We start from the raw sequence: 26,554 nt of genomic DNA, 5'->3' as shown, positions 1-26,554 counted from the left end.
TCGAAGGGAAAACCAGGGATGCAGGAAATGCTGAGGGGTGTGGGGGAAACTGAAGGGTGCAGGAAATGCTGAGGGGTGTGGGGAAAAGCTGAGGGGTTGGGGGAAACGGAGGGATTGAGGAAAATCTGAAGATCTTCTGGAAAACTTGAGGGTCTGGGGGAAAATCTGAGGGTTTGGCCTAAAATTGGAGGGTTTGTCCTAAAATCTGAGGGGCTGAAGGGAAAGCTGGGGATGCACTGGAAATCCTGGGGTCTGTTGGAAAACTCGAGGGATTTTCTACTGGAAAGTCCAAGGGTTTGTCCCAAAATCTGAGGGTCTGTGCCAAAACTGGAGGGTCTGTTGAAACAGTGGGGGTTCTGCTGGAAAACTCGGCGGCAAAACCTGAGGGGCTGTCCCAAAATCCAGGGATTTGTGCCAAAACTTGAGGCTCTGCAGAAAATCCTGAGGGTTTGCCCCAAATCCTGGAATTCCCCTGGAAAACCCCGGGCTCTGAGTGAATCCCGAGGATTTGTGGGATAATTCAAGAATCTGTTGGAAAACTTGGGAGTGTGTTCCTCAAAACTCCCAAAACTCAGGGATGCCCTGGAAAACTCTGGGATTCACTGGAAAATCCGAGGGGCTGGGGCAGAACCACAGGGATTGTCCCAAAGTGCCCAAATCCGGGGCTTTTTCCCCAAAACCTGCTGGAAAAGCTGGGAGGGTCTGTGGTGGATCCCAGGGATCTGGGTGAAATCCAGGGATCTGTCCCAAATTCCAGGATTCTGCAGTGGATCCCGAGAGTCCATCCCAAATTCTGGGATTCTGTGGTGAATTCTAAAGATCCATCCCAAATTCTTCGGGACGTCTTTGGTGAATCTCAGGGTCCCATCCCAAATCCCAGGATTCTGCAGTGGATCCCAACAGCTTCTCTGGGAATTCCAGCTCATTCCAGCCAGGAATTCCTTCCCAAAATCCCACCCAAATGCCCCTTTCTCAGCTTAAATCCATTCCCTTGGCCCTGGAATTCCCAAATCCCAAATCCATTCCCTGTATCCTGGAATTCCCAAATCCCAAATCCATTCCCTGGGTCCTTGGATTCCATCCTAAATCCATTCCCTGTGCCCTGGAATTCCCAAATCCCAAATCCATTCCCTGTGCCCTGGGATCCCCATTCCAAATCCCAAATCCATTCCCTGTGCCCTGGAATTCCCATCCCAAATCCATTCCCTGTGCCCTGGAATTCCCAAATCCCAAATCCTCTCCAGCTCCTTTGGAGCTCCTTGCACCTCTGGAAGCAGCTCCAAGTTTTCCTTGGATCCTTGGACATTCCAGGGATCCAGGGACAGGCAGATCTTCCCTGAGAATTCCATCCCATCCCATTCCAGGCAGGAATCCCTCCCCAAATCCCACCTCTCCCTGAAGGAAGAGCCAAGAAATCCCAAAATCTTCCCTGGGAGCCTCTGGAATGAGGCAGAAAAGCGGAGAAGGAATCCCAAAGGAATCTGAAAAACTTTGGGATCTCTCCCATCCCGGGATGTTCCCGCTTCCGATGGGGATGGGATTTTATCCAGGGCAGCCGTTTGGGGTGATATCCATGGGATTTTTCCAACTTTGGGATGGAATTTTCCCAGTTTGGGGTGATGTCCATTGGATTTTCCCAGTTTTGGGATGGCATCCGTGGGATTTTCCAAGTTTTGGTCGATATCCATGGGATTTGTCCAGTTTGGAGTGGTACCCATTGGATTTTCCCAGTTTTAGGATGATATCCACTGGATTTTCCAGCTTTGGGGTGTTATCCATAGAATTTTTCCAGTTTTGGGGATGGCATCCATGGAATATTCCCAGTTTGGGGCGATATCCATTGGATTTTTCCAGTTTTGGGGATGGAATCCATGGAGTTTTCCCAAAATTTGGGTGATATCCTTGGAACTTTCCAGGTTTGGGACATCGTCCGTTGGATTTGTCCAAGTTTTTGGTGAGATCCATGGGATTTTTCCACCTTTGGGATGGCATCCATGGGATTTTTCCAGGTTTTAGGGTGACATCCATGGAATTTCCCCACTTTTAGGGTGGCATCCATAGGATTTTCCAGCTTTTGGGGTGATTTTCTCTGGGATCATTCCCTGTGCAGGTATATTTGGGATTCCTGATCCTGCTGCATTCCACCTTCCCAAATCCTTCCAAACTCTGGGAATTTGGGGCTTTTAGGGATTTCTTTTTTAGATTGGGGCAACAGGAGGGTGAGGGACAAATGGGAATGAGCTGGAAAAGCCCCACAGGGATCTGGGAATAACGATGAATAATTAATAATCAATAATCCCACAGCTCCCAATTCCTTCTGCTGTTAATTTGGTGGGAAATAATAGAAATTTGGGATTTTGGATTTGGCTGGAAAAGTCTTTGCCCAAAATCCTGGGGATGCCAGGCGCTGATTTGGGGGGAATTTCCTGGGATTTGGGGGAGATCTGCTGGGATCTGGGGAGCTGGGAGATTTCCAGGGAATTTCCCGGGATTTGGGGAATTCTCCAGGAGGGTTTTGGGGCCGGGGCTCCTCCTTGGGCTGTCCCGGCGCTGCAGAGCTTTGTGGGATTGGGGAATTTTGGGATCGGAGCCGGGCCCTGCCCCCGTCCCAGTGCCCCCCAAAGCCGCTGCTCCATCGGCCACCGCCGCTGTCCCCTCGCTGTCGTCTCTGTGTCCCTGCTGTCCCCTCGCTGTCCCCTGTCTCTCCCCTCACTGTCCTCGCTGTCCTCTCGCTGTCCCGTCTCTCTGTCCCCTCTCTCTCTGTCCCCTCTGTCTGTCCCCTCTCTCTGTCCCCTCTCTGTGTCCCCTCTGTCCCCTCTCTGTGTCCCCTCTCTGTGTCCCCTCTCTGTCCCCTCTCTGTGTCCCCTCTCTCTCTGTCCCCTCTCTGTCCCCTCTCTGTGTCCCCTCTCTGTGTCCCTCTCTGTCCCCTCTCTCTGTCCCCTCGCTGTCCCCTCTGTCCCCTCGCTGTCCCCTCTGTCCCCTCTGTCCCTCTCTGTGTCCCTCTCTCTGTCCCCTCTCTGTCCCCCCTCTGTCCCCTCCTCTGTCCCCTCTCTGTCCCTCTGTGTCCCCTCTCTGTCCCCTCTGTCCCCTCTCTGTGTCCCCTCTGTCCCCTCTCTCTGTCCCCTCTCTCTGTCCCCTCTCTCTGTCCCCTCTGTCTGTCCCTCTCTGTCCCCTCTCTGTGTCCCCTCTGTCTGTCCCCTCTGTCTGTCCCCTCTCGCTGTCCCCTCTCTCCACGTGGCCTCTCCCAGCCCGGCGCTGCCCGCGCGCCCCCCGCCCGCCGCTCCAGCCAATCAGGGCCCTCCTCTCATCATCCGCGCGACCCCCTCGGCCAATGGCGGCCCGCGACACAACCGCGGCTCCCCCCGCGCCGCGCCCGGAAGCGGCGGCGGCCGTAGCGCCGTGAGGGGCCCGGCCCGGAGCGGCCGCGGGAGCTGCCGGTGCTGTCCCCTCGCTGTCCCCCGCCGTCCCCCGCCGTCCCCTCCGCTATCCCCCGCTGTCCCCACGCTGTCTCACCGCTGTCCCCACGCCGTCCCCTCCGCCGGCCCCGCCGCTCGGCCGCCCCGCCCCGCGCATGCTCTGCCGGTGCCGCCGCGACTCCATGTGTGAGGAGCGCATTATCGGCACCGGGAGCCGCGGCGGCCACGGGAGCCACCGGGAAAGCGCCGCAACAAGCGGCAGAGCGGCGGGGCCGGCGCGGGGAGAGCGGAGCGGAGCCGGCAGCGCGGGGCGGGCTCGCTGCGGATGCGGCGCGGAGCGACCGGAGCGGCGCCCTGCGAGTTCTCCCGGTAAAAGTTCTGCCGGCGTTTATTGGCTCCGGTACCGGAGCGACGGCACCGCCGCGATTTTGGGAGAACGGAGGCCGGGATGCGGGAGAGCTGCCGGGGAAGTTCCGGCGTTTCCTGGCCGTGCGGGCAGCCCGGAAAGTGCAAAGTCCCGCTGGCCGCGGCTCCGGCCCCGGCCGCCCGTGAGCCCCGAGCCCGCGGCACCGGGGCCGCTCCGGGATCCCGGGGCTCGTCCCCCCGGGAACCCCAACTCCGCCGCCCGCCCAGCGCCCCGGGGCGCCGCCGGCTTTTGTTTGGGAAAGTTGCTGCGGGCTTTCCGCCGGGCTGCTTCCTCTTCCTCCTCTTCCTCCTCCTTCTCCTCCTCCTCCTCCTCTTCCTCCTCCGCCGCCGCCCCGAGCGCTCCGTGCCCGCTCCCCCCGCGCTCCGCACCGGGGACACGGGGGGACACACGGGGGGACACGGGGACCCCCCGAAACCCCCCCCGGTCACTCCGTGGTCACCCCCCGCCCACCCCCCCGGTCACCCCCCGGTCACCGCGACCCTCGCCGGTGTCCCCGGGGGTCAATCCCCGCTGTCCGAAGCCGCGATCCCCCCCGCTGTCCCCGCGGCCGGTGCCCCCCGGTGCCCCCCGGTGCCGGAGCCCCGCGGTGGCCGCGGCCGGGCCGTGCGGCCGGGCCGGGCCGGGGCCGTGTCACAATAAGAGTCCCCGGCCGCCCTTCCTGCGCCCGGGGCACCGGGAATGGCACCGGCACGGGCACCGGGATGCGCTGCCCGGGGTCGGGATCGGCGCTGGCATCCGCACCGGGATGGGCATCAGCACCGGCACCGGGATGGCACCGGGATCGGCACCGGGATCGACACCGGGATGGGGATTGGCACCGGGATGAGGATTGGCACCGGGATGGGGATTGGCACCGGGATCCGCACCGGGATCCGCACCGGGATCCGCACCGGGATGGGGATCAGCACCGGGATGCGCTGCCCCGGGGGGATCTCGGGAATCCCGGGGCTCCGGGGGATGCGGGACGATCCCAGCCCCGCTCAGCACACGGTGGGCAGAGGGAATTGCAGCCGGGAACGGCTCCCGGGCTGGGATGGGATCCTTCCCGGTGGGATCCTGCCGGAGTGCGGGGTCGGGATTCCCTTCCCGGCTTTTCCCGAGCATCTCCTCACTTTTCCCGGGAGTGGCCCCGCACGAGAATTCCAGCCGGGAATGCTTCGCTCGGGATCAGAACTGGGATTCACATCCCGGCTTTTCCCGAGCGTTTCCTGGCTGGTTTTCCAGGATTTCCCCAGCCTGCTGCTCAGTTTTCCTTGGGTTTGTCCGGGATTTTGCTGCCTTGCTCGGGCTGGAATTCCCGAGCTGTCCCAAATCCCGGGAATGCTCCAACCCCAGCCCTGGGCTCCGGGACCGCTCTGTCCTGCCGGGAACCGGAGCTGGGAGAGGCACAGGAAGTGACAGCGAGAGAGAGAGAGACAGAGGCCTTTGGGAATCCGGGATGGCAGCGCGGGAGCCTGGGAGCGGACAGGGGCCGGATTGGGCTGGGATCCGGGATGGGATGGGCTGGGATTGGGCTGGGATCCGTGGGACAGGGCTGGGATTGGGCTGGGATCACCAGGAAAGGGCTGGGATTGGGCTGGGACCAGTGGGACAGGGCTGGGACGCCTGGGATCACAGTGGGACAACCGGGGCTGGGATTGGGCTGGGATCACCAGGAAAGGGCTGAGATCAGCCTGGGATCAGTGGAACAGGGCTGGCATTGGGCTGGGATCAGCGGGAAAGGGCTGGGATCAGCGGAAAAGGACTGGGATTGATCTGGAAACAGTGGGAAAGGGCTGGGATCAACCTGGGATTGGTCTGGGATCAATGGGAAAGGGCTGGGATCAGCCTGGGAACAGTAGGAAAGGGCTGGGATTGGCCTGGGATCCTGGGAAAGGGACTGGGATCAACGGAAAAGGACTGGGATTGGTCTGGGATCAGCCTGGGAAAGGGCTGGGATCAGCCTGGGATCAGCAGGAAAGAAGCTGGGATCTGCTGTGGATTTTGGGAAAGGGACCAGAATCTGACAGGGGTTTTGGGAAAAGGGCTGGGATTGGCCTGGGATCAGCAGGAAAAGGAGTAGGATCTGCTGTGGATTTTGGGAAGAAGGCTGGGATCTGCCAGGGGTTTTGGGAGAGGAGAGGGAAGTGGCAAAATCCCTTGGATTTTGGGAAAGGGGCTGAAAGCTGCTTGGGATCAGCAGGAAAGGGGCTGGAATCTGCCTGGGATTTTGGGAAGGGGGTTGGAAGTGGCCTTGGATCTGTGGGAAAGGAGCTGGAATTTTGGAATAGTGGAAAGTTGGGAATGCTGGAAAACTGGGAATGCTGGAAAGCTGAGAGTGATGGGAAGCTGGGAATGCTGGGAAGTTGGGGTGTTCCGGGAATGTTTCAAATCCCAAAATTCCGGATCCAAACCAGGGATGTCGCTGATGGAATTCCAAAGCCAGAGATGAATCCTGAAAGGGAATAAATCCCTCTTTTCCCGCGGATTCGTGGAACTCTGGGATGCTTTGGGGTGGGAAGGAGCTCAGGGATCAGGCAGGGACATTCCCAGGTTTTTCCAGGCTGCCCTTGGACACTCCCAGGAATTCCCTGCTGCTCCCTCTCCAGTTTTTCCCACAGATCCCAAACTTTTCCAGGATTTTCCCACTCCTGATCCAACCGGAGGCTCCTTCCCGAGAATCCCGAGCCTTAACACAGCTGGAATTCCAGAATTCCAGGAGTTCCCAGTGAAATCCAAGGAATTCCAGCTCTCCTGGGTCCTCGGAGCTTCCCAAACTCTGGGAAAAGCAGCCACAGCAGCTCTGAATTCCAAAGGATTTCCTGGGATTTTCCCAGATCCTCTTAACCACCAACAGCTCTGGGTGAGCTCCGCTAATTCCCCCTGGAATTCCCGGGATCACGGGGCCGGAGCAGCCGGAAAAACCCGGGAACGGCCGAAGGCTCCGGGAGCTGCTCCCAGCCCAGAAAAACCAGGAATGGATGGGAATCTGGGAATTCCATGGATGGAAACCAGGAATGGAGAGAAACCTGGGAATCCTATGGATGGAAACCAGGAATGGAGGGAAACCTGGGAATCCCATGGATGGGAATCCCATGGATGGAAACCAGGAATGGAGGGAAATCTGGGAATCCCATGGATTTCAGCGCCGGGAAAATTCGCAGGATGAATCGAATTCCCAAATCCCAAATCCCAGGATTGTGTTTTACTTTGGGATTCCCAAATCCCAGGATTGTGTTTTACTTTGGGATTCCCAAATCCCGGGGCTGTGCCGTGCTAATATTCCCAATTTTTCATGATGGAGCCGTTGTCGTTCTGGGATTCCCAAATCCCGGCTCTGTTCCACCATTCCCAAACCCCAGCATTCCCAAACCCCAGCATTCCAAATCCCAACATTCCCAAATCCCAGCTCTGTTCCACCATTCCCAAACCCCAGCATTCCCAAATCCCAACATTCCCAAATCCCAGCTCTGTTCCAGCATTCCCAAATCTCAACATTCCCAAATCCCGTCATTCCAAACCCCAGCATTCCCAAACCCCAGCATTCCCAAACCCCAGCTCCGTTCCAGCATTCCCAAACCCCGGCTGCCTCCCTCAGGAATGTGGGAATTCCCAGAATTCCCGCAATTCTCACCCCTCTCTCTGTTCCCGCAGGATCCTCGGCTCTGGCTCATCCTGGCGGGACCCCATGACCTTCCCTGACAGGTAGGAGCTGGGAATTCCCGGGAATTCCTGGGAATTGGATGGGATCTCTGCCATGCCACAGGCCTGGAATTTTCTCCTGGAGCAGCCAGAGAGGAGCTCCAAGAGGAGCTTTCCCAAAAATCCCCGGGAATTCCTGAGGGATTGGAGGAATTTGAGCTGATTCCCGAGGAAATCTGCCGGGTTTTCCAAAGGGATTGGGGAATTCCAAAGGATCCAGAGCTGCAGGAATTCCTGCTGGGATTGTCCAGGGAGTGGGGATGGGATTGGGGATGTTTGGGATTTGGGGATTTTGGGGGGTTTGAGGATTTGGGGATTTGGGGATTTTGGGGGTTTGGGGATTTGGGGTTTGGGGGTTTTGGGGATTTGGGGTTTGGGGGTTTTGGGGTTTGGGATTTGGGGTTGTTTGGGGTTTGGGATTTGGGGGATTTTGGGGTTTTGGGGTTTGGGATTTGGGGGTTTGGGATTTTTAGGGTATGGGGTTTTTGGGGATTTTGGGGTTTGGGATTTGGGATTTTGGGATTTTGGGGTTTGGGGTTTTGGGATTCGGGGATTTGGGGAGTTTGGGATTTGGAGTTTGGGGCTGGGTGTGCTCAGGGAGGAGCCGTGGCCTGTCCCATCTCACCTGTCCCAGGTGTCCCTCTCTCCTGTCCCCACAGGAATTCCGGGATTTCTCCCAGGGTGGATCCGCCCTGATCCCACCCTGGGCCTGGGGATCCTGCAGGGCTGGAATTCCTGGGATTGTCCTGGGATAGCAATGGGATTGTCCTGGGATAGGAATGGGATTGTCCTGGGATAGGAATGGGATTGTCCTGGGTTAGGAATGGGATTGTCCTGGGATAGCAATGGGATTGTCCTGGGATAGCAATGGGATTGTCCTGGATCCTGTGGCCCCAGCATTTCTGGCAAATCCTTCTTTGAAAAATTTGGGGAATTTGGACGCATGAATAAGAAAATCCTGTCGGAATTCTGATTCTCCTGCTGCTTTTCCCACTTTTCTCTGGGATGATCCCACTGGGGAGGGAATTCCCGGCGGGAATCTCTGGGATCCCAATTCCAAGGAATTCCCAGCCTGGAATTTCCCCGTTCCCAGCTGGAAAATGGGAACGTTTAAGGATGGAAATTCTCTCCTTAATGAGGAATTAATTGGGAAAGATCGGATTGCAACTCCTCATTAATATTTAAATATATTCAGGAATATTTAAATTAACTCATGAATATGTGAATAATCATATGAATATTTAAATTAACCCAGGAATATTTTGGTCGCTTCCCAACAAATAAATCTTGGAATTTTTCCCCTTAAAGGAGGAATTTGAAATGGAAAATCAACAATGGAGAGATAATTAATGAATGATTAATTAATGATTAATTAATAACGGGAGGATTCGCTTGGAAAATCCCAGGAAAAGTTGAGAATTCTGCTCCTGGATTTCCTCTCTGCATTCCCAAAAAAATCCCAGCCCGGGAATCTCAGTCCTTGTGTCCTGAATATTCCAGCTGGGAACAATTTGGGAATAATTCCCGTGGGAAAAGAGGAAAATTTTCAGGAATTTTCCTGGCTTTAATCCAATGAAACCAGAGAATTTGAAGAATTCCCATAAAATCCTGCAAATTCCTCCCAGAATTCCAGGTCCCCCCAGGGAAAATTCACCTGGAACTTGACCAAAATTCCAAGAAATCCACAGAAATTCCCGGAATTGCCCCAAAATTCCAGGAATTCTTCCTGGATTTTTTCCCAGGCAGCCTCTGTTCCCCATTTTTCCCACTCCGGTGGAATTTTGGGATTCTCCTTTCCTGCTTTTCCTGAACCTTTGGAGCTCCAAACTTCCAGGAGCAGGAATTTGAAGGATAATTTTCCCCCAAATTCCTGCAGGAATTCCACAAAATTCCCCAAATTTCCCCCCAAAAATTTCTTTTCCCTCGGATAAAAAAATTCCATCTGGGAGGCTCTGGAATTCCTGGAGCTGCTCCAGGGGTTTGATCCCAAATTTTTCCCAGAGCTGGAGGAACTTTGGGATAATTCCTCAGGGATTTGGGACAAACTCCAGGAATTCCCAGTCCTGGATAATCCGGGAATGACCTCGGGGTGGGTGGGAAAATCCCAATGGGAATTTCAGGGAATTACCGGGCATCAAAGGGATCCCAGGGCAGGGAATCCCGGGAAAATTGGGAAAACCGGGAGAAATCCCAGTGGGAATCAAAGGAATCCTGGGAATTTCAGGGAATTCCAAATTTGAGAATGATTCCCAGGAAATTTGGGAAAAGCAGGAGAAATCCTGGGGGGAATTTCAGGGAATCCCGGGAATTTCAGGGAATTCCAAATTTGGGAATGACTCCTGGGAAAATTGGGAGGAATCCCGATATTTTCAGGGAATTCCCAGCCCGGGAATGACTCCTGGGAAAATTGGGAAAAGCGGGAGAAATCCTGCTGGGAATCCCGGTAATCAAAGGGATCCCAGGGCAGGGAATCCCGGGAATTTCAGGGAATTCCAAACTTGGGAATGACTCCCAGGAAATTTGGGAAAATTGGCAGAAATCCCGGTGGGAATTTCAGGGAATCCCGGGAATTTCAGGGAATTCCAAACTTGGGAATGATTCCCAGGAAATTTGGGAAAAGTGGGAGAAATCCCGGGGGAATTTCAGGGAATCCCGGGAATTTCAGGGAATTCTCAGCCCGGGAATAACTCCTGGGAAGTTTGGGAAAAGCAGCAGAAATCCCGCTGGGAATCAAAGGAATCCTGGGAATTTCAGGGAATTCCCAGCTCGGGAATGACTCCTGGGAAATTGGGGAAAATCGGGAAAACAATCCCGGCGGGATCGGGGCCGGGAAATTCCCGCGGGGGGGGAGCGGGGCAGCCCGGGATTCCCGGCGGGAATTCCCGATCCCCGAGCCGGCATTCCAAGGGTTAAGCGCTGCCATTTTGTTCCCGGAGATTTCTCGGGAATGGCGCGGAAATGGCAGCGCTTAACCCTTGGAATGCCGGCTCGGGAATTCCAGCGGGATTCCCTTCCCCCTCCCCTTCTCCTTTGCCAGGGGAATTCCCATCCCAAAATCCCAGGAAAAGCGGGAGCGAGGCTTTCCCAGCGCCCTGATCCCGCTTTTCCGCCTGTTGGGATCCCAAAGTTTGGGCTGGAAAATGTGGGATTGGCGCTGAATTCCCAAAGAAAAGTTTGGGAATTTTCCCCCCCCCGGCAAGCATCCGAGCATTGGCATCGTTCAGCCTGGAATTCCCGTGGATTTTCCTGGAAATCTCGGGAAAATATTCCCAGAAAAAGGGAATTCCCAGGAATTTAGGGATGATCCAAGGCTGGGGTATCCAGGAATTCCTCCTGGGGAATCCTCAAGAGCTGCAAATCCATGGAAAACCTTTGGAAGTGTTGGAATCCCACTTTCCCACCTCTGGGAATTTTCTGTTCCTGAAATTTTAGTTGTTGGAATTTTTGGCTTCCAAAATTCCCAGAGCTGGGTGGGAAAAAATTCAGGGAGGAATTCCAGGATGGAATTGACAGCCCAAGTTTCTCCTTTTCCTTTGGAATTTTCTCGGAATTTTCATCAGGATTTTATTTGGGAATTTCCCTCCAAATCCAACCCCGTTCCCATTCCTGAAAAATCCTTCAAATCCTCCTTTTCCAAGGTTTCCCTGGGATTTTGATGGAATTTTTTTTTTCCTTCATTTCTCCCTTTTCCTACCCTGGCCACTGGGATGGGCTGGAATTCTCCTGGGAGAGATTTCCAGCAGGAAAAACATCGGGAATTCCTTTTTCCAGGGCTTTTCCTGCCTTTTCCCTTCACTTTTCCAGGGATTTCCCATCCTTTTCCCAGCCCCATTTCCAGGGATTTTCCAGACCCTTTTCCAGCCTTTTTTCCATCTCCTTTCTGGGCTTTTCCCCTCCCTTTTCTGGGATTTTCCGGCCCATTTTCCTGGGATTTTCCAATCCCTTTTCCAGGGTTTTTCCCTCCTTTTTCCTGGGATTTTCCAGCCCATTTTCCAGGGATTTTCTCTCCCTTTTCCTGGGATTTTCTCTCCCTTTTCCTGGGATTTTCCAGCCCATTTTCCAGGTTTTTTTCCCTCCCTTTCCCAGCCTTTCCTGGATTGCTTTTCCCAGACTTTGTCCTGGTTGGAAATGCAGGAATTCCATCCCAAAATCCCGGGATTTTTAACCCCTTCGTGTCTCCCTTTTCCCAGGATTTTCCATCCCCTTTCCCAGTTTTTCCTCTCCTTGTTGTCTCCCAATTCCCGGGATCTTTTCCCGGGAATTTTTACTTTTCCCGGGACTTTCAACTCCGCATTCTCTCCCCTTTTTCCCGGGATTTTCCCCCCTCCTTTCCCAGCATTTTTTAACCCTCCATTTTCCAGGGATTTTTTTCCCCTTTTCCTGGGATTTTTAACCCCTTGATGTCTCTCTTTTCCTGGCATTTTCCCCCCTTTCCCAGGATATTCCCCCCATGATTTTTCCCTCCATTCCCGGTGTTTTTAACCCTTTCCCGGGCTATATTTTTTTCCCCGGTGTTTTTAACCCTTTCTCGGGATATTTTCCCCATAATTTTTCCTTCCATTCCTGGTGTTTTTAAAACCCTTTCCCGGAGTATTTTCCCTATGATTTTTCCCGCAATTCCCAATGTTTTTAACCCTTTCCCGTGGATTTTTTTCCCAATGCTTTTAACCCTTTCCTGGGCTATTTTCTCCCTGCCATTCCCGCTGTTTTTAACCCTTTCCCGGGATTTTTTCCCCATGATTTTTCCCACCATTCCCGCTGTTTTTAACCCTTTCCTGGGCTATCTTCCCCTGCCTTTCCCGGGATTTTTTCCCGGGCTGTTTTTTCTTCCTGCTTTTTAACCCTTTCCTGGGCTATTTTCTCCCTGCCATTCCCGCTGTTTTTAACCCTTTCCTGGGCTATCTTCCCCTGCCTTTCCCAAGGATTTTTTCCCAATGTTTTTAATCCTTTCCCGGGATTTTTTCCCGCCGTTTTTAACCCTTTCCTGGGGTATCTTCCCCGCCTTTCCCGGGATTTTTTCCCGGTGTTTTTAACCCTTTCCCAGGCTATATTTCCCCATGATTTTTCCCGCCATTCCCGCTGTTTTTTAACCCTTTCCCGGGGATTTTTTTCCCGGTGTTTTTAACCCTTTCCTGGGCTATTTTTCCGCCTAACTTTTCCCTCCATTCCCGCTGTTTTTAACCCTTTCCTGGGCTATCTTCCCCTGCCTTTCCCAGGGATTTTTCCCAATGTTTTTAACCCTTTCCCGTGGATTTTTTTCCCAATGCTTTTAACCCTTTCCCGGGCTATATTTCCCCACGATTTTTCCTGCCATTCCCGCCGTTTTTAACCCTTTCCCGGCCGTTTTCCCCGCAGGCCCTCACCATGAGTGAGGACTCATGCCGCACCCGGAGCCAGAAGCGCGCCCTGGAGCGGGACTCGGAGCCCGACAGTAAAAAACTCAGGATGGACAAAGGACTTCTGGGATCCGAGCTCAGCTCCCCCGAGGGCGACATGAAGATCAAAGCGGATCCTGGAGCCGGGAAAATCCCGGGAACGCTGAAAAGTGGGGAAGTCAAAGCCACCATCAAAGTGGAGCTGCCGGCAGCAGGGGATGAGCCCGTGGACATGAGCACATCCAAAGGGTGAGGATTCCACGGAATTCCGTGGAATTCTTGGCTTTGGCAGAGGGTTTGGATCCCTTCCCATCCCGGGATGGAGTTGGAGTTGAGTTTTTGGGAGGTTCTGGTGCCACATTCCCGGTTTTTCCTTTGGAATGGTGGAAAAGTTGGGGAGAGAATCCTAACCCGTTCCAGGGGCAATTCCTGCTGATCCAGCCCCCATCCCAGCCCCATTTCCTTGGAGCTGCCAATGGAATTCCTGGAATTCCAGCAGGAAAAGGGAGTTTGGGAGTTGGGAATTTTTCATTGCCAGCTTTTATCCCAACCCAGTCAATCCCAGTTTTCCAGCTCCAGGGAAAAGCTGGGAACGCTCCTCCTGTGCCAGTCCCAGAGGGAAATGCCTGGATTTGGGGATTCCCTGGATTTGGGGATTCCCAGGCTCGCTGTGCCCTCTAGAGGGCGTTCCAGACCCTTTGGAATTTTCCCATTCCTGAAATTCCCAGCCTGGGCTCTTTTCCCAGCCCTGAAATTCCCTGGGGTTCTGGAAAAGCCTTGGAAAAGGGCTGGGAAAAGACTGGAGAAACCCTGGAGAAGGAATGGAAAAGGACTGGAAAAAGACCTGGAAAAGGGGCTGGAGAAGAGCTGGAAAAGGAATGGGAAAGGGGCTGGAAAAGCACCGGGAAAGGGGCTGGAAAAGGGTTGGAAAAGTGTTGGAAAAGCTTCTCCTGGAGTGACCCCATTCCCAGGATTTGCTCCCCCTGCACTGACCCCTGCACAAATCCCGTTTTCCCAGGATTTGCTCCCCCTGCACTGACCCCTGCACAAATCCCGTTTTCCCAGGATTTGCTGCCCTTGCACTGACCCCGTTCCTGGGGTTTGCTCTCCATTTTCCTGGGATTTGCTGCCCTGCACTGACCCTTTTCCTGGGTTTATCCCATTTCCCTGGCAATCCTGACCCCATTCCCGGGGTTTTCCCATTCCGGGCATTTTGACCCCTTTCGGGGTTTTCCCATTTCCTGGCAACTCCTGACCCCATTGTTCCCGGGGTTTTTCCCGTTTCCCTGGCACTCCTGACCCCGTTGTTCCCGGGGTTTTTCCCGTTTCCCTGGCAATCCTGACCCCGTTGTTCCCGGGGTTTTTCCCGTTTCCCTGGCACTCCTGACCCCGTTGTTCCCGGTGGTTTCCCGTGGCTCAGGGAGTTGCCGGCGGGAGCGGCGCGTTCCCTCCCCGGACGTGATCGTGCTGTCGGACAACGAGCCCTCGAGCCCCCGCGTCAACGGGCTGGCCCGGCTGGCCCTGCCCGAGCCCGGCACCGAGGCCCTGCTGGTGAGAGCTGCTGGGAGGAACTGGGAGGAACTGGGAGTAACTGGGATTGGGTCTGGGGTAACTGGGATTGGGCTGGGATTGGGCCTGGAGTAACTGGGATTGGGTCAGGCTGGGATTGGGTCTGGGGTAACTGGGATTGGGTCACGGTTAACTGGGATTGGGTCAGGATTAGCTGGGATTGGGTCTGGGATAACTGAGAGTAACTGGGATTGGGTCAAGACTGGCTGGGATTGTGTCTGGGGTAACGGGGAGTAACTGGGATTGGGTGGGGTAACGGGGAGTAACTGGGATTGGGTCTGGGATAACTGGGATTGGGTCAGGATTGGCTGGGATTGGGTCAGGATTCACCAGCATTCAGTCAGGGTTAACCAGGATTGGCCTGGGAAAACTGGGATTGGGTTGGGTTAACTGGGATTGGGTCTGGGGTAGCTGGGAGGAACTGGGATTGGGTCAGGATTCACCAGAATTGGGTCAGGATTCACCAGAATTGGGTCAGAAAAACCCAGCATCAGGCACATTTTCCCCTCCCAGCTCCATCCATTCCCATTCATTCACATTCCCAAAACCCAGGAGCCAATTCCAGCTGGGAATTCTCCTCATTTACTCTTTGCCATGAATTTTTTCATGGAAAAATCCCACATTTTCCCCTCGGAACATCCCTCGCTTCTCCCACTCCCCAGTCCCTGTTGGGAATTCTCACCGTGCCTGTGTCTCTGCCTTCCCCCGGGATTTCCCTGGGATCTCTCTGGGATTTCCCTGGGATTTGTCTGGGATCTCTCTGGCATTTCCCTGGGATCTCTCTGGGATTTCCCTGGGATTTGTCTGGGATTTCCCTGGGATTTGTCTGGGATCTCTCTGGGATTTCCTTGGGATTTCCCTGGGATTTGTCTGGGATTTCTCTGGGGCTTCCCCGGGATTTGTCTGGAATTTCCGGGGGATTTGTCTGGGATCTCTCTGGCATTTCCCTGGCATTTCCCTGGGATTTCCCTGGCATTTCCCTGGCATTTCCCTGGCATGCATTCCAGCAGAGCCCGGAGCAGCGGGAGCGCCTGATCAAGCAGCTGCAGGAGGAGCTGAGGCTGGAGGAGGCCAAGCTGGTGCTGCTCAAGAAGCTCCGGCAGAGCCAGAGCCAGAAGGAGACGCCGGCGCCCAAGGTAGGAAAATCCCGCTTTCCCGGGAATTCCCAGCCCTTTTCCCGGGGTTTTTAACCCCCCCTGCTGTGGCCTTTTTCCTGGATTTTTGGATGCTCTTTTCCTGGATTTTTTTTTACACCTTTTTCTGGCATTTTTTAGCCTTTTCCTGGGATTTTTAACTCCCTGGTGTCTCCCCTTTCCTGGGATTTTCCTGCTAATCCCCAAGGACTTTCCTCCCAATTCCCAAGGATTTTCTCACTAATCCCCACCAACTTTCCTGCCAATTCCCAAGGATTTTCCTGTCAATTCCCAAAGATTTTCCCACCAATTCCCAAAGATTTTCCCGCCAATTCCCAAGGATTTTCCTGCCAATTCCCAAGGATTTTCCTGTCAATTCCCAAGGATCTTCCTCCCAATTCCCAAGGATTTTCCCACTAATCCCCACCAATTTTCCTCCCAATTCCCAAGGATTTTCCCCCCAGATGCTCCGGGGTCTCGCCGTGCGCTCCCTGCTCTCCGCATTCCCGCTTTCCCGCCTTTTCCCGCTGCTCTCTTTCCGCTTTTTTCCTTTTCCAGCTTTCCTCGGGCCCCTCTGGAAGCGCTGCGGCCACGCCCCCGCCCTTGGTGCGGGGCCCTCAGGCTGTTCCCGCTGGGAAAACTTCCCTCCAGGTCAGTGGGAGCCGGGAAAATCCCGGGGAAATCCCGGGAAAAGCTGCCCGGATGGCCCAGCTCCCACGGGTTTTAGGGACAATGGGACGGGAGAAAGGTGGGGTGGGATCTGCAGGGGGATTGCTGAGCCAGGGAATTCCTGGGGGGAACGGGGAATTCGCTCTGGGATTGCTGAGGGAATTCCAGGATTTTCTGGGAGGGAATCCCAGGATTTTCTTTAGAAGAGCTCAGGGAATCTCAGGAGTTTTCCTGTGAGAGAATTCCAGGATTCTCTGTGAGGGAATCCCAGGATTTTCTCCAGAATTGCTGAAGGAATTCCAGGATTTTCTCTGAAGGAATTCCAGGATTCTTTCTGGAATTGCTGAAGGAATCACAAGATTTTCTGTGAGGGAATCCCTGGAGTTCTCTCTGGAATTGCTGAGGGTATTCCAGGATTTTCAGGGAGGGAATCCCAGGATTCAGGGTTGGAAAAATCCCATTCCAGGCTGAATCAAATCCTGGAAATCTTCAGGGAAGGAAATTCCATGAATCCACGGACAGCTGTCAATAACCCCTGGAATCCTTTGGGATTAGAACATTCCTGCTTTTTTTTTAATTTCCTGGGATAACTGGACTCAGATTCCCAAACTGCTCCAGCATGAAGGATTTTCCTTGGAAAAGGGTTTGGAAAACCCCTGGAATTCCAGGAAAGGGGAGGGATTTCCTCTCCTTTAGGAGCCATTCCGAAATCCAGAGCTGTGGGAATCTTTACCTTGGAATCCCTTCCAGAGGAACTGGAAAACCTTCGGGGAATCTCGGAGTTAATCCTAAAAAATCCAGTTTATCCCAACAATTCCTCTGGAATTTTGGTTGAATTAACCTGGGTTGGATTTTGCTGGAGTGTCCAGGAATTCCAGAGGGAGGAGCTGAGAGGTTCCCTGGGAATGAGATGGAATTCCCGACATCCCAAATCCTGGGGAAGGGGGAAATGCCAGGATTGGGATGCAGAGGAAAGTTTGGAATTTTGGGAATATCCCAGCCCAGCACCAGGAGGGAATTTGAGGATTGGAATCCCAGGAATCCTTGGGCAGCAGCTTTTCCAAACTCCTCTTTCCTCATTCCTTTTCCTCCTCCATGATTTTTCCAGAACTTTTTCTTCCCTCCTCCTTTTCTTTTCCTGCTTTTCCTTTCCCTCTCCCAGGATTTTTTTTCCCAGATCTTTTCCTTTCCGTGATTCCTTTTCCTCTTCCATGATTTCTCCTGGAGCTTTTTCTTTCTCCTCTCCCAGGATTTTTCCCAATGTTTTTCTTCCCTCCTCCTTTTCCTTTCCCTCCACAGATCCCAACACTTCCATTCCCACAAATCACGATATTCCCATTCCCACAAATCCCATTTCCCACTTTTCCCCCCCCCATTTTTTCCTGCCTTCCTTTCATTCTTCCATGATTTTTCCCAAGGTTTTCCTTCCCTCCACAAATCCCAATATCCCCATTCCCACAATTCCCAGCATTTCCCCCCATTTCTATCTCATTTCTAGCTTTCCCAACATTCCCCCCATATTCCCCCATTCCCATCTTTCCCAACCCTTTTTTCCCCCATTCCCCCCATTTTCCCCATTTTCCCCCCATTTTTACTCCATTCTCATCCTTCCCACCCTTTTTACCCCATTCTCATCTTTCCCAACCCTTTTTCCCCCCATTCCCCCCCATTTTCCCCATTTCCCCCCATTTTTCCCCCATTAATCCCCCCATTATTCCCCCCATTATTTCCCCTATTATTTCCCCATTATTCCCCCATTATTTCCCCCCATTATTTCCCCATTATTTCCCCCATTATTTCCCCATTTCCCCCCATTATTTCCCCCATTTCCCCATTATTTCCCCCCCATTATTTCCCCCCATTTCCCCCCATTTTCCCCCATTATTTCCCCCCCATTATTCCCCCCATTCCCCCCATTTCCCCCCATTTCCCCCCATTCCCCCCCATTATTTCCCCCCATTCCCCCCCATTTTCCCCCCATTTCCCCCCATTATTCCCCCAATTTCCCATCCCCGTTCTGACCGTTTTTCCCCGTTTTTCCCCCGTTTTTCCAGCCCTCCTCCAGCCGCGTTCCGGGCTCCGGGCTCCCGCCCCCGCTGCTCCGGGGGGGCCAAGCGGCCGCCTCCAAGCAGAGCCCCCAGATCGTGATGCCCCCCCTGGTCCGAGGGGCCCAGGTGAGCTTCTCCCCCTCCTCCCCTTCCCACCCCATGGAAAAATTCGGGATTTTCCCGCCCTCTGGTCGCTTGGAACATCCCGTGGTGCGCGCTCCCGTAAAAACGGGATTTTTGGGGTTAATTCGGGCTGTTCTGGTTTCTGGGGTTTTTGGTTTTTTTTTGGGAGAGGAGGTGGGAAGCAATTCCTGCTTTTGCATGGTTTTCCCTCTAATTATCCTTTCTATCCCGCCAATTCCATGGATTCCCAGCCCCCTTTTCCACGTTTTCTCAGCAAATCCACTCAGAAATTTGGGAATTCGGGGCTGGAGGGAAAGGGAAAAACATCCTGATTGTTATTCCATGGTTTCTTTTTCTTCGTGCTTTGCTTATTCCCACTTTCCCACATTTTCCCAACCCCTTTCCCTTCTTTTCCCAACCCCTTTCCCACATTTTCCCAACTCCTTTTCCACAGTTTTCCCAACCCCTTTTCCTTCTTTTCCCAACCCCTTTTCCATGTTTTCCCGACTCTTTTTCCACATTTTCCCAACCCCTTTCCCACATTTTCCCAACCCCTTTTCCATGTTTCCCCAACCCTTTTTCCATATTTTCCCAGCAGATCCACTCAGAAACTTGGCAATTCGGGGCTGGAATGCTCAGAGCACCTCTTGCCCCACGGTTCCGGAGGGGGAAAGGGAGAAATCTTCCTGGGTTTGTTTTCTTGTTGATTCCCGCTTTTCCGCATTTTCCCAACCCCATTTTCCGTGTTTTCCCAGCAAATCCACACCATCCGGCAGCACTCGAGCACGGGCCCGCCGCCGCTGCTGCTGGCGCCGCGCGCCTCGGTGCCCTCGGTGCAGATCCAGGGCCAGAGGATCATCCAGCAGGGCCTGATCCGCGTGGCCAACGTGCCCAACGCCAGCCTGCTCGTCAACATCCCCCAGGTGAGAATTCCTGGGAATTCCCACTGGGAATGGGCTGGGAACAGTGGGAATGACCAACATCAACAGCACCCCCCAGGCTGGCACTGCCCCAGCGGGTGGCACCGGTGACTCCTCTGATTCCCAGTGATCCCATGGATCCCATCCCTGATTCCCAGTGATCCCAATGATCCCATTCCTGATTCCCAGTATCCCATGGATCCCAGTGATTCTACCCATGATCATGGATCATTGTGATCCCATGGATCCCATTCCTGATTCCCAGTGATCCCAATGATCCCATTCCCTGATTCCCAGTGATCCCATTCCCTGATTCCCAATGATCCCATGGATCCCATTCATGATTCCCAGTGATCCCATGGATCCCATTCCTGATTCCCAGTGATCCATGAATTTACCAGTACCATCTGATTCCCAGTATCCCATGGATCCCATTCCCTATCCCAATATCCCATGATCCCATTCCTGATCCCAGTACCCATGGATGCCATTGACCCAGTATCCCATTCCTGATCCCAGTGATCCCATGGATCCCATCAGATTCCCAGCGATCCCAGTGATCCCATTCCTGATTCCCAGTGATCCCATGGATGCCATTCCCTGATTCCCAGTGATCCCAATGATCCCATTCCCTGATTCCCAGTGGTCCCATGGATCCCATCCCTGATTCCCAGTGATCCCAGTGATCCCATCCCTGATTCCCAGCGATCCCAGTGATCCCATTCTCTCCACAGGCATCCCCCACGTCCCTGAAGGGCTCGGCGGTGCCCTCGGGCCAGGCGGGGCCGGGCGCGGGCGGCGCGGGCGCTGGGTGGCACCGGCGAGGCCCCGGGCAGCCGCCAGGCCGCGGCCAAGCTGGCGCTGCGCAAGCAGCTGGAGAAGACCCTGCTGGAGATCCCCCCGCCCAAGCCGCCCGCGCCCGAGATGAACTTCCTGCCCAGCGCCGCCAACAACGAGTTCATCTACCTGGTGGGGCTGGAGGAGGTGGTGCAGAACCTGCTGGAGAGCCAAGGTGAGCCCGGCAGGGGCAGAGCCCGGCTTAAACCTGGCTGGGGCCAGGTAAACCTGGCTGGGATCGGTTAAACCTGACAGGGATCGGTTAAACCTGGCTGGGATCACTTAAACCTGGCTGGGATCACTTAAACCTGACAGGGATCGGTTAAACTTGGCTGGGATCACTTAAACCTGGCTGGGATCGGTTAAACCTGACAGGGATTGGTTAAACCTGGCTGGGATCACTTAAAACCTGACAGGGATCGGTTAAACCTGGCTGGGATCACTTAAACCTGGCTGGGATCACTTAAACCTGACAGGGATCGGTTAAACTTGGCTGGGATCACTTAAACCTGACAGGGATCGGTTAAACCTGGCTGGGATCAGGTAAACCTGGCTGGGATCACTTAAACCTGGCTGGGATCACTTAAAACCTGACAGGGATCGGTTAAACTTGGCTGGGATCACTTAAACCTGACAGGGATCGGTTAAACCTGACAGGAATCAGTTAAACCTGACAGGGATCAGTTAAACTTGGCTGGGATCACTTAAACCTGACAGGGATCGGTTAAACTTGGCTGGGATCACTTAAACCTGACAGGGATCGGTTAAACTTGACAGGGATCGGTTAAACCTGGCTGGGATCACTTAAACCTGACAGGAATCAGTTAAACTTGGCTGGGATCACTTAAACCTGGCTGGGATCAGTTAAACCTTGCTGATATCACATAAATCTGCCTGTGATCGGTTAAACCTCCAGAAATGCAGGGTTTAAAGTGACAAGAATCATTTAAAGCTGACAGAAATCATTTAAACCTCACTGAAACTACACTGGGGCTGACCCGCCATGTTTGTCCCTCAGGGAAAGGTGACCCTGGGGCTGACCTGCCATGTTTGTCCCTCAGGGGAGGTGGCAGTGGCCAATCCCAGGTGTTTGTCCCTCAGGGAAGGTGACAGCAGGACTGACCCGCCATGTTTGTCCCTCATGGAGGGCTGTGCTGAGGCTGACCTGCCATGTTTGTCCCCCAGGGAAGGTGGCGGTGGCCGTGTCCTGCCGGGAGCCCTACCTGTGTGCCCAGTGCCACACGGACTTCACGTGCCGCTGGCGGGAGGAGAAGAACGGCACCATCATGTGCGAGACCTGCATGGCCTCCAACCAGAAGAAGGCCCTGAAGGCCGAGCACACGAACCGGCTCAAGGCCGCCTTCGTCAAGGCCCTGCAGCAGGAGCAGGAGATCGAGCAGAGGATCCTGCAGCAAACGGCGCCGCCCGGGCAGCCCAAGGCCGAGCCCATGGGGCAGCACCACGCGCTCAAGCAGGTGAGGGAGCGCCCCCAGAGCCGCCATTGCCCCAGGGAAAGGGCCCCAGGGTTGGGGCCGGGCCTGCGGGGTTGGGGCCTCGCGTTGGGTTTAGGGTGGGGGTTGTAGGTGTTGTGCCAGGCTCTGAAGGTCATCCAGTCCCAAAAATCATCCAATCCCTAAAATCATCCAATCCCAAAGATCATCCAGGGCCAGAGAGCATTCAGACCCGAAAATCATCCAGGCCCAGAGATTATCCAATCCCAAAGATCATCCAATCCCAAAAATCATCCAGTCCCAGAGAGCATCCAATCTCAAAGATCATCCAGGCCCAAAGATCATTGAATCCCAAAAATCATCCAATCCCCAAAAAAATCCAGTCCCAAAGATCATCCAGTCCTGAACATCATCCCGTCCCAAAGATCATCCAATCCCAAAGATCATCCAGTCCCAAAGAACATCCAGTCCCAAAGATCATCCAACTCCAAAAATTCCGATCCCAAAGATCATCCAACTCCAAAAATTCCAGTCCCAAAGATAATCCAGTTCCAAAAATCATCCAGTCCCAAAGAGCATCCAATCCCAAAGATCATCCAACTCCAAAAATTTCGATCCCAAAGATCATCCAGTCCCAAAGATCATCCAACTCCAAAAATTCCAATCCCAAAAATCATCCAATCCCAAAGATCATCCAATCCCAAAAACACCAATCCCAAAGATCATCCAGTCCCAAAGATCATCCAATCCCAAGATCATCCAACTCCAAAAACTCCAATCCTAAAGATCATCCAGTCCCAAAGAGCATCCAACTTCAAAAACACCAATCCTAAAGATCATCCAGTCCCAAAGATCATCCATCTCCAAAACTTCCAGTCCCAAAGATCATCCAATCCCAAAGATCATCCAACTCCAAAACTCAATCCCAAAACACCAACCCAAACCCCAACCACCAAATCTCCAGTCCCAAAGATCATCCAATCCCAAAGATCATCCAACTCCAAAAACACCAATCCCAAAGATCATCCAGTCCCAAAGAGCATCCAACCCCAGGACCCCGCGGTTCAGCAGCATCCCAGGTGATTCCATCTTTGCTCCCTGCAGAGCTCCAGCCAGCTGTCCCGGGGCGCCTCGCGGGGGGTGCTGCACACCTTCAGCTCCTCGCCCAAGCTGCAGAGCTCCTCGGGCAGCGCCGCGCTGGGCGGCCGGCCCGGCAAGCACGCCGACAGGGCCGGCAGCAAGGGCGGCGCCGCCTGGAAGAAAAACCCCATCAGCACAGGTACGGCAGCCCGGGCATCCCGCGTTTCCCTGGGATCGCCGCCGGAATTCCCAGGTGTTGGGTGGCAGTTTTTGGGGAGCGGTGCTGAGGGTTTGAGGTGAAAGTTGGTGTCATTGCTGTCCAAAATTCCCAGTTTTTGGGGTGAAAGTCGGTGTCGTCACCGCCCAAAATTCCCAATTTTTGGGTGGGAATTTTTGTGGAATAATGCCAAAGGTTGAAAGTGAAAGTTGGCGTCATCACCACCCAAAATTCCCAGTTTTTGGGGTGACAGTTGGTGTCATTGCTGTCCAAAATTCCCAATTTTTTGGGTGAAAGTCGGTGTCATCACTGCCCCAAATTCCCAATTTTTGGGGTGAAAGTTGGTGTCATCACCGCCCAAAATTCCCAATTTTTGTGTGGGAATTTTTGTGGAACAATGCCAAAGGTTGAAAGTGAAAGTTGGCATCATCACCGCCCAAAATTCCCAATTTTTGGGTGGGAATTTTCATGGAATAGTGCCAAAGGTTGAAAGTGAAAGTTGATGTCATCACCGCCCAAAATTGCCAATTTTTGGGTGGGAATTACTTCCCATGTGGATTTTCATTGTTTTTCCCTCATTCCTGAGCCGCTCCACGATTCCATCATTCCAGAGGGCTCAAATCCCGATCTTTGATCCAAAACCTCTGCGTTTCTCGGCGTGAGTTCGGACCCTGAAGGCGCTGGCTTGCGCTGGGACAATCCGTGCTTAGATCCTACTTTTCTACGCTATTTTTCATTCTTTTCCCCTCATTCCCGAGCTATTCCATGACCCAAAACTCCCTTTCTCTGCAGGCGGGGCCCTGCCCTTCGTCAGCCCCGCGCTGGCCGTGCACAAGTCGGCCTCGGCCGTGGAGCGGCAGCGCGAGTATCTCCTGGACATGATCCCGCCCCGCTCCATCCCACAGTCGGCCACGTGGAAATAATTCCCGAGGGAGAACTTTTCCAGGCTCTGCCATCCTCTTTTCTTTTCTACCACAATTCCGTGGAAATCTGCTTTAATCCCAGCTGGATAACGCCCCGAGGCTTTCTAGGATGCAGCACCACCGCTCCTCATCCGTCCCTGCCGGGAGAAGTGACCGCGTCGGGGTGGCCGAAGCCCGGCTCCGTTGGCTCCCAGATTTTTCATGGAAGCTGGCAGGGAAAGGGGGAAGAATTCCTTGATTTTTTTTTTTTTTGGCTTTTTTTTTTTCCCCTTATTTAGTTTTGAAATTTTTTTGGCACCAGCACAAAAAAAAAAAAACAACACAAAAAAACAAAAAAAACCCAACAAACCAAGGAAAGGACTCAGCGACTCCTCTCTGCCTTCGCCGACACTGAACTTTTTGCCGGGAATGCCCCGGAATTCCGGAATTTTGGGGCGTGGAGAGAGGAATTCCAGCCCCATCCTGCGTTTAGTGAGCCAAGTTCATGGCTGCTCCTTATCCCTGCTCCTCTTCCAGCCGGGACAGCAGGCGGCACATCCCGAGATTCCCAAAATTCCAGCGATCCCGAGAAGAAGAAGGAGGAGAAGAAGAAAAGTGCAAATCCCCGGTTCTGGTTGAGTTTGGTTTGGTTTTCTCCCTTAGGGATCGGCTGCCGCCCAAACCTTGGCTGGGAGGTGGGAATTGCTGCGGGAAATTCCCATTTTTTTCCTTGGATTCTGGTTGGAATCAGACTTTGGAACCGTTGGTAGTTTCCAAACCGTGCAGTTACTGAGAGACAAAAATCCACCTTGGTTCTTTCTCATCCCGCGAATTTTGGGCCTTCCCGACGTTCCCAGAGACTCCAAAGCGAAACTTTTTGGGAATTTTTTTTTTTTTTCCTTTGGGAGGGTTGGGGGTTTTTTTTTGGTTTTTTTTTTTTGGTTTTTTTCTTTCTTTTCTGTTGTTGTTTTGAGGGATATTATTCCAAAATTTATAGGAATTCCAGAAGCTGATGCAGGCAGGGAGGGTTGGGAGCCGTTCCCGATTCCCAGCGGGAATTCCGGCCGCTCCCAATCCGTCCCTCCGTGGTTCGAGTTCTTCCAGGCATCCCAAGCATGCTCCTGTATCCATTGGGGATGGAGTTTTCCATCGGGTTTTTTTTGGGAATTCCAGAGGTTCAACCCAAAATCCATCCCGGGGCCAGTTTGGTTTTCATTTTTGGTTTCTCATCCTTTTTTTTTCCTTGGGCTTCTTCTTCCCGAATTCCAGACGAATCCAAGGGGCAGAATTCCAGGCCTTATTCCAGTGAGGAGAATTCTTTGGGAAATTTGGGGGAATTTTCTTGGGGAAATTATAAATATATATAATTTAGAGATCTATATATATTAAAAAAAAAAAGTGTGTGTAGTGTGGGGGGGGGGAAATTCGGGAAAATCTGGATTTATTTTCTTAGGAATCGCTGAAGCCAAGAATTCCTTTGGGATCATCCCCCTCGGATCCGAGGGACAAACCCCTCCCTTTTCCCACTTTTCCAGGTGTTTCCATATTTAGGGATTTAGTTTAGGAAAAACAAAACAAAACAAAACCAAACCTTGTTTTCCAAACTGGGATTTGTTGGATAAAACCCTCGGAATTCCCAGCCGGACGCAGATTTTGGGGTGGTTTTTTCCATAGGGGATGTGAAGAGCTCAGATGTGAGAATTGGGTTGGAATTTTGGAATTTGGAGTTTTCCTTTTTCATTCCGAGCTTGGATTGGGAGGTGCCACCAGAGGAATGACATGGAATTCCTTCAGTTCCGTTGGATTTTATGGAAAAGTTGCCGTTCCTTTCCCACGTGGAATTTTTTGGGGTTGGTTCCCAAAAAAAGGGGATTTTCCTCTCCTGGTTTATTTCCTCATGGATGCCAACGTTTGGAAAAAGTTCATTTATTCCCCAAAAAAACAAAAAAAAATAATCCCAACAAAATTCCTCCAATTAAAATCCAATTTTTTTTTTTTTTGGGAGGGGTGGGGGAAACCTGGTTCATTTATTCCCAGAGTTTGGATGATTCCTGAAAAAAAAACAAAAACAGGGAAATGGAAGAGTCACAAAAGGATTCAATGGGATAAAAATGATGTCCAAACTTTCTGGATCCCAGCAGAATTCCCTTGGAAATTGGAATTTCAGCCAATTTTGCTTCATTAAAATAATCAGGAATGTTGGAATCGAAGGATTTGGAATGAAAAATCCTGTCCGAATATTCAATCCCGATTTTTTTTTTTTTTTTTGGATGGATAATTCCGGATAAATCCCAAAGAAAAATTATTTGGTGGATGGTGGGGTGGGGGGAACATTTGTTTGGAAAGGGCGGGAAAATCCAGCACGGATTGAGGCTGGAAAACCCAAATATTTTCTGGGGTGGGGCTGAAACTCCAAATTCCCACCTGGAATGCGACTCCTGGGATCCAGCCTGGTTCTGACGTGTGGGGTTTGTTTGGTTTGTTTTTTTTTTTTCCGGAATGTTCTTGGAATGCCGCCGGGAATTTGGAGGGTTTGTTTGATTCCATGCACGTTTCTGCCGAATTTGGGATGAAAAGATTCCGTGTTGGAACGCCGGGATGGCTTTTCCTTCGCAGTCCCAGTTCCGTGTCCCGGTGGGGGGGGGGTTTTTTGGTTTTTTTTTGTTTTGGGATTGGGATGGTTCAGGTTCAAAGTTGTTCCAACTC

The 26,554-nt window shown here is 52.9% G+C and overlaps 1 protein-coding gene across 1 annotated transcript; it reads left to right on the top strand.

The window, feature by feature from the left end:
• Nucleotides 1–3,566: 3,566 nt before the first annotated feature.
• On the top strand, nucleotides 3,567–24,017 carry GATAD2A (GATA zinc finger domain containing 2A). The gene is given in 12 exon segments (XM_030966776.1): nucleotides 3,567–3,785; nucleotides 7,477–7,527; nucleotides 12,880–13,148; nucleotides 14,324–14,450; nucleotides 15,476–15,604; nucleotides 18,325–18,444; nucleotides 19,197–19,364; nucleotides 20,096–20,142; nucleotides 20,144–20,373; nucleotides 21,384–21,673; nucleotides 22,754–22,928; nucleotides 23,739–24,017. Coding segments are annotated over 10 exon segments (1,677 nt in total). The 5' UTR covers nucleotides 3,567–3,785; nucleotides 7,477–7,527; nucleotides 12,880–12,888; the 3' UTR covers nucleotides 23,870–24,017.
• Nucleotides 24,018–26,554: the final 2,537 nt, after the last annotated feature.

The sequence above is a fragment of the Camarhynchus parvulus genome, chromosome 28 (genome assembly GCF_901933205.1).
Source record: "Camarhynchus parvulus chromosome 28, STF_HiC, whole genome shotgun sequence".
Taxonomy (NCBI): domain Eukaryota; kingdom Metazoa; phylum Chordata; class Aves; order Passeriformes; family Thraupidae; genus Camarhynchus; species Camarhynchus parvulus.
Note: the sequence above shows the minus strand (reverse complement) of the source record. Positions and strands in the feature narration are given on the sequence as shown.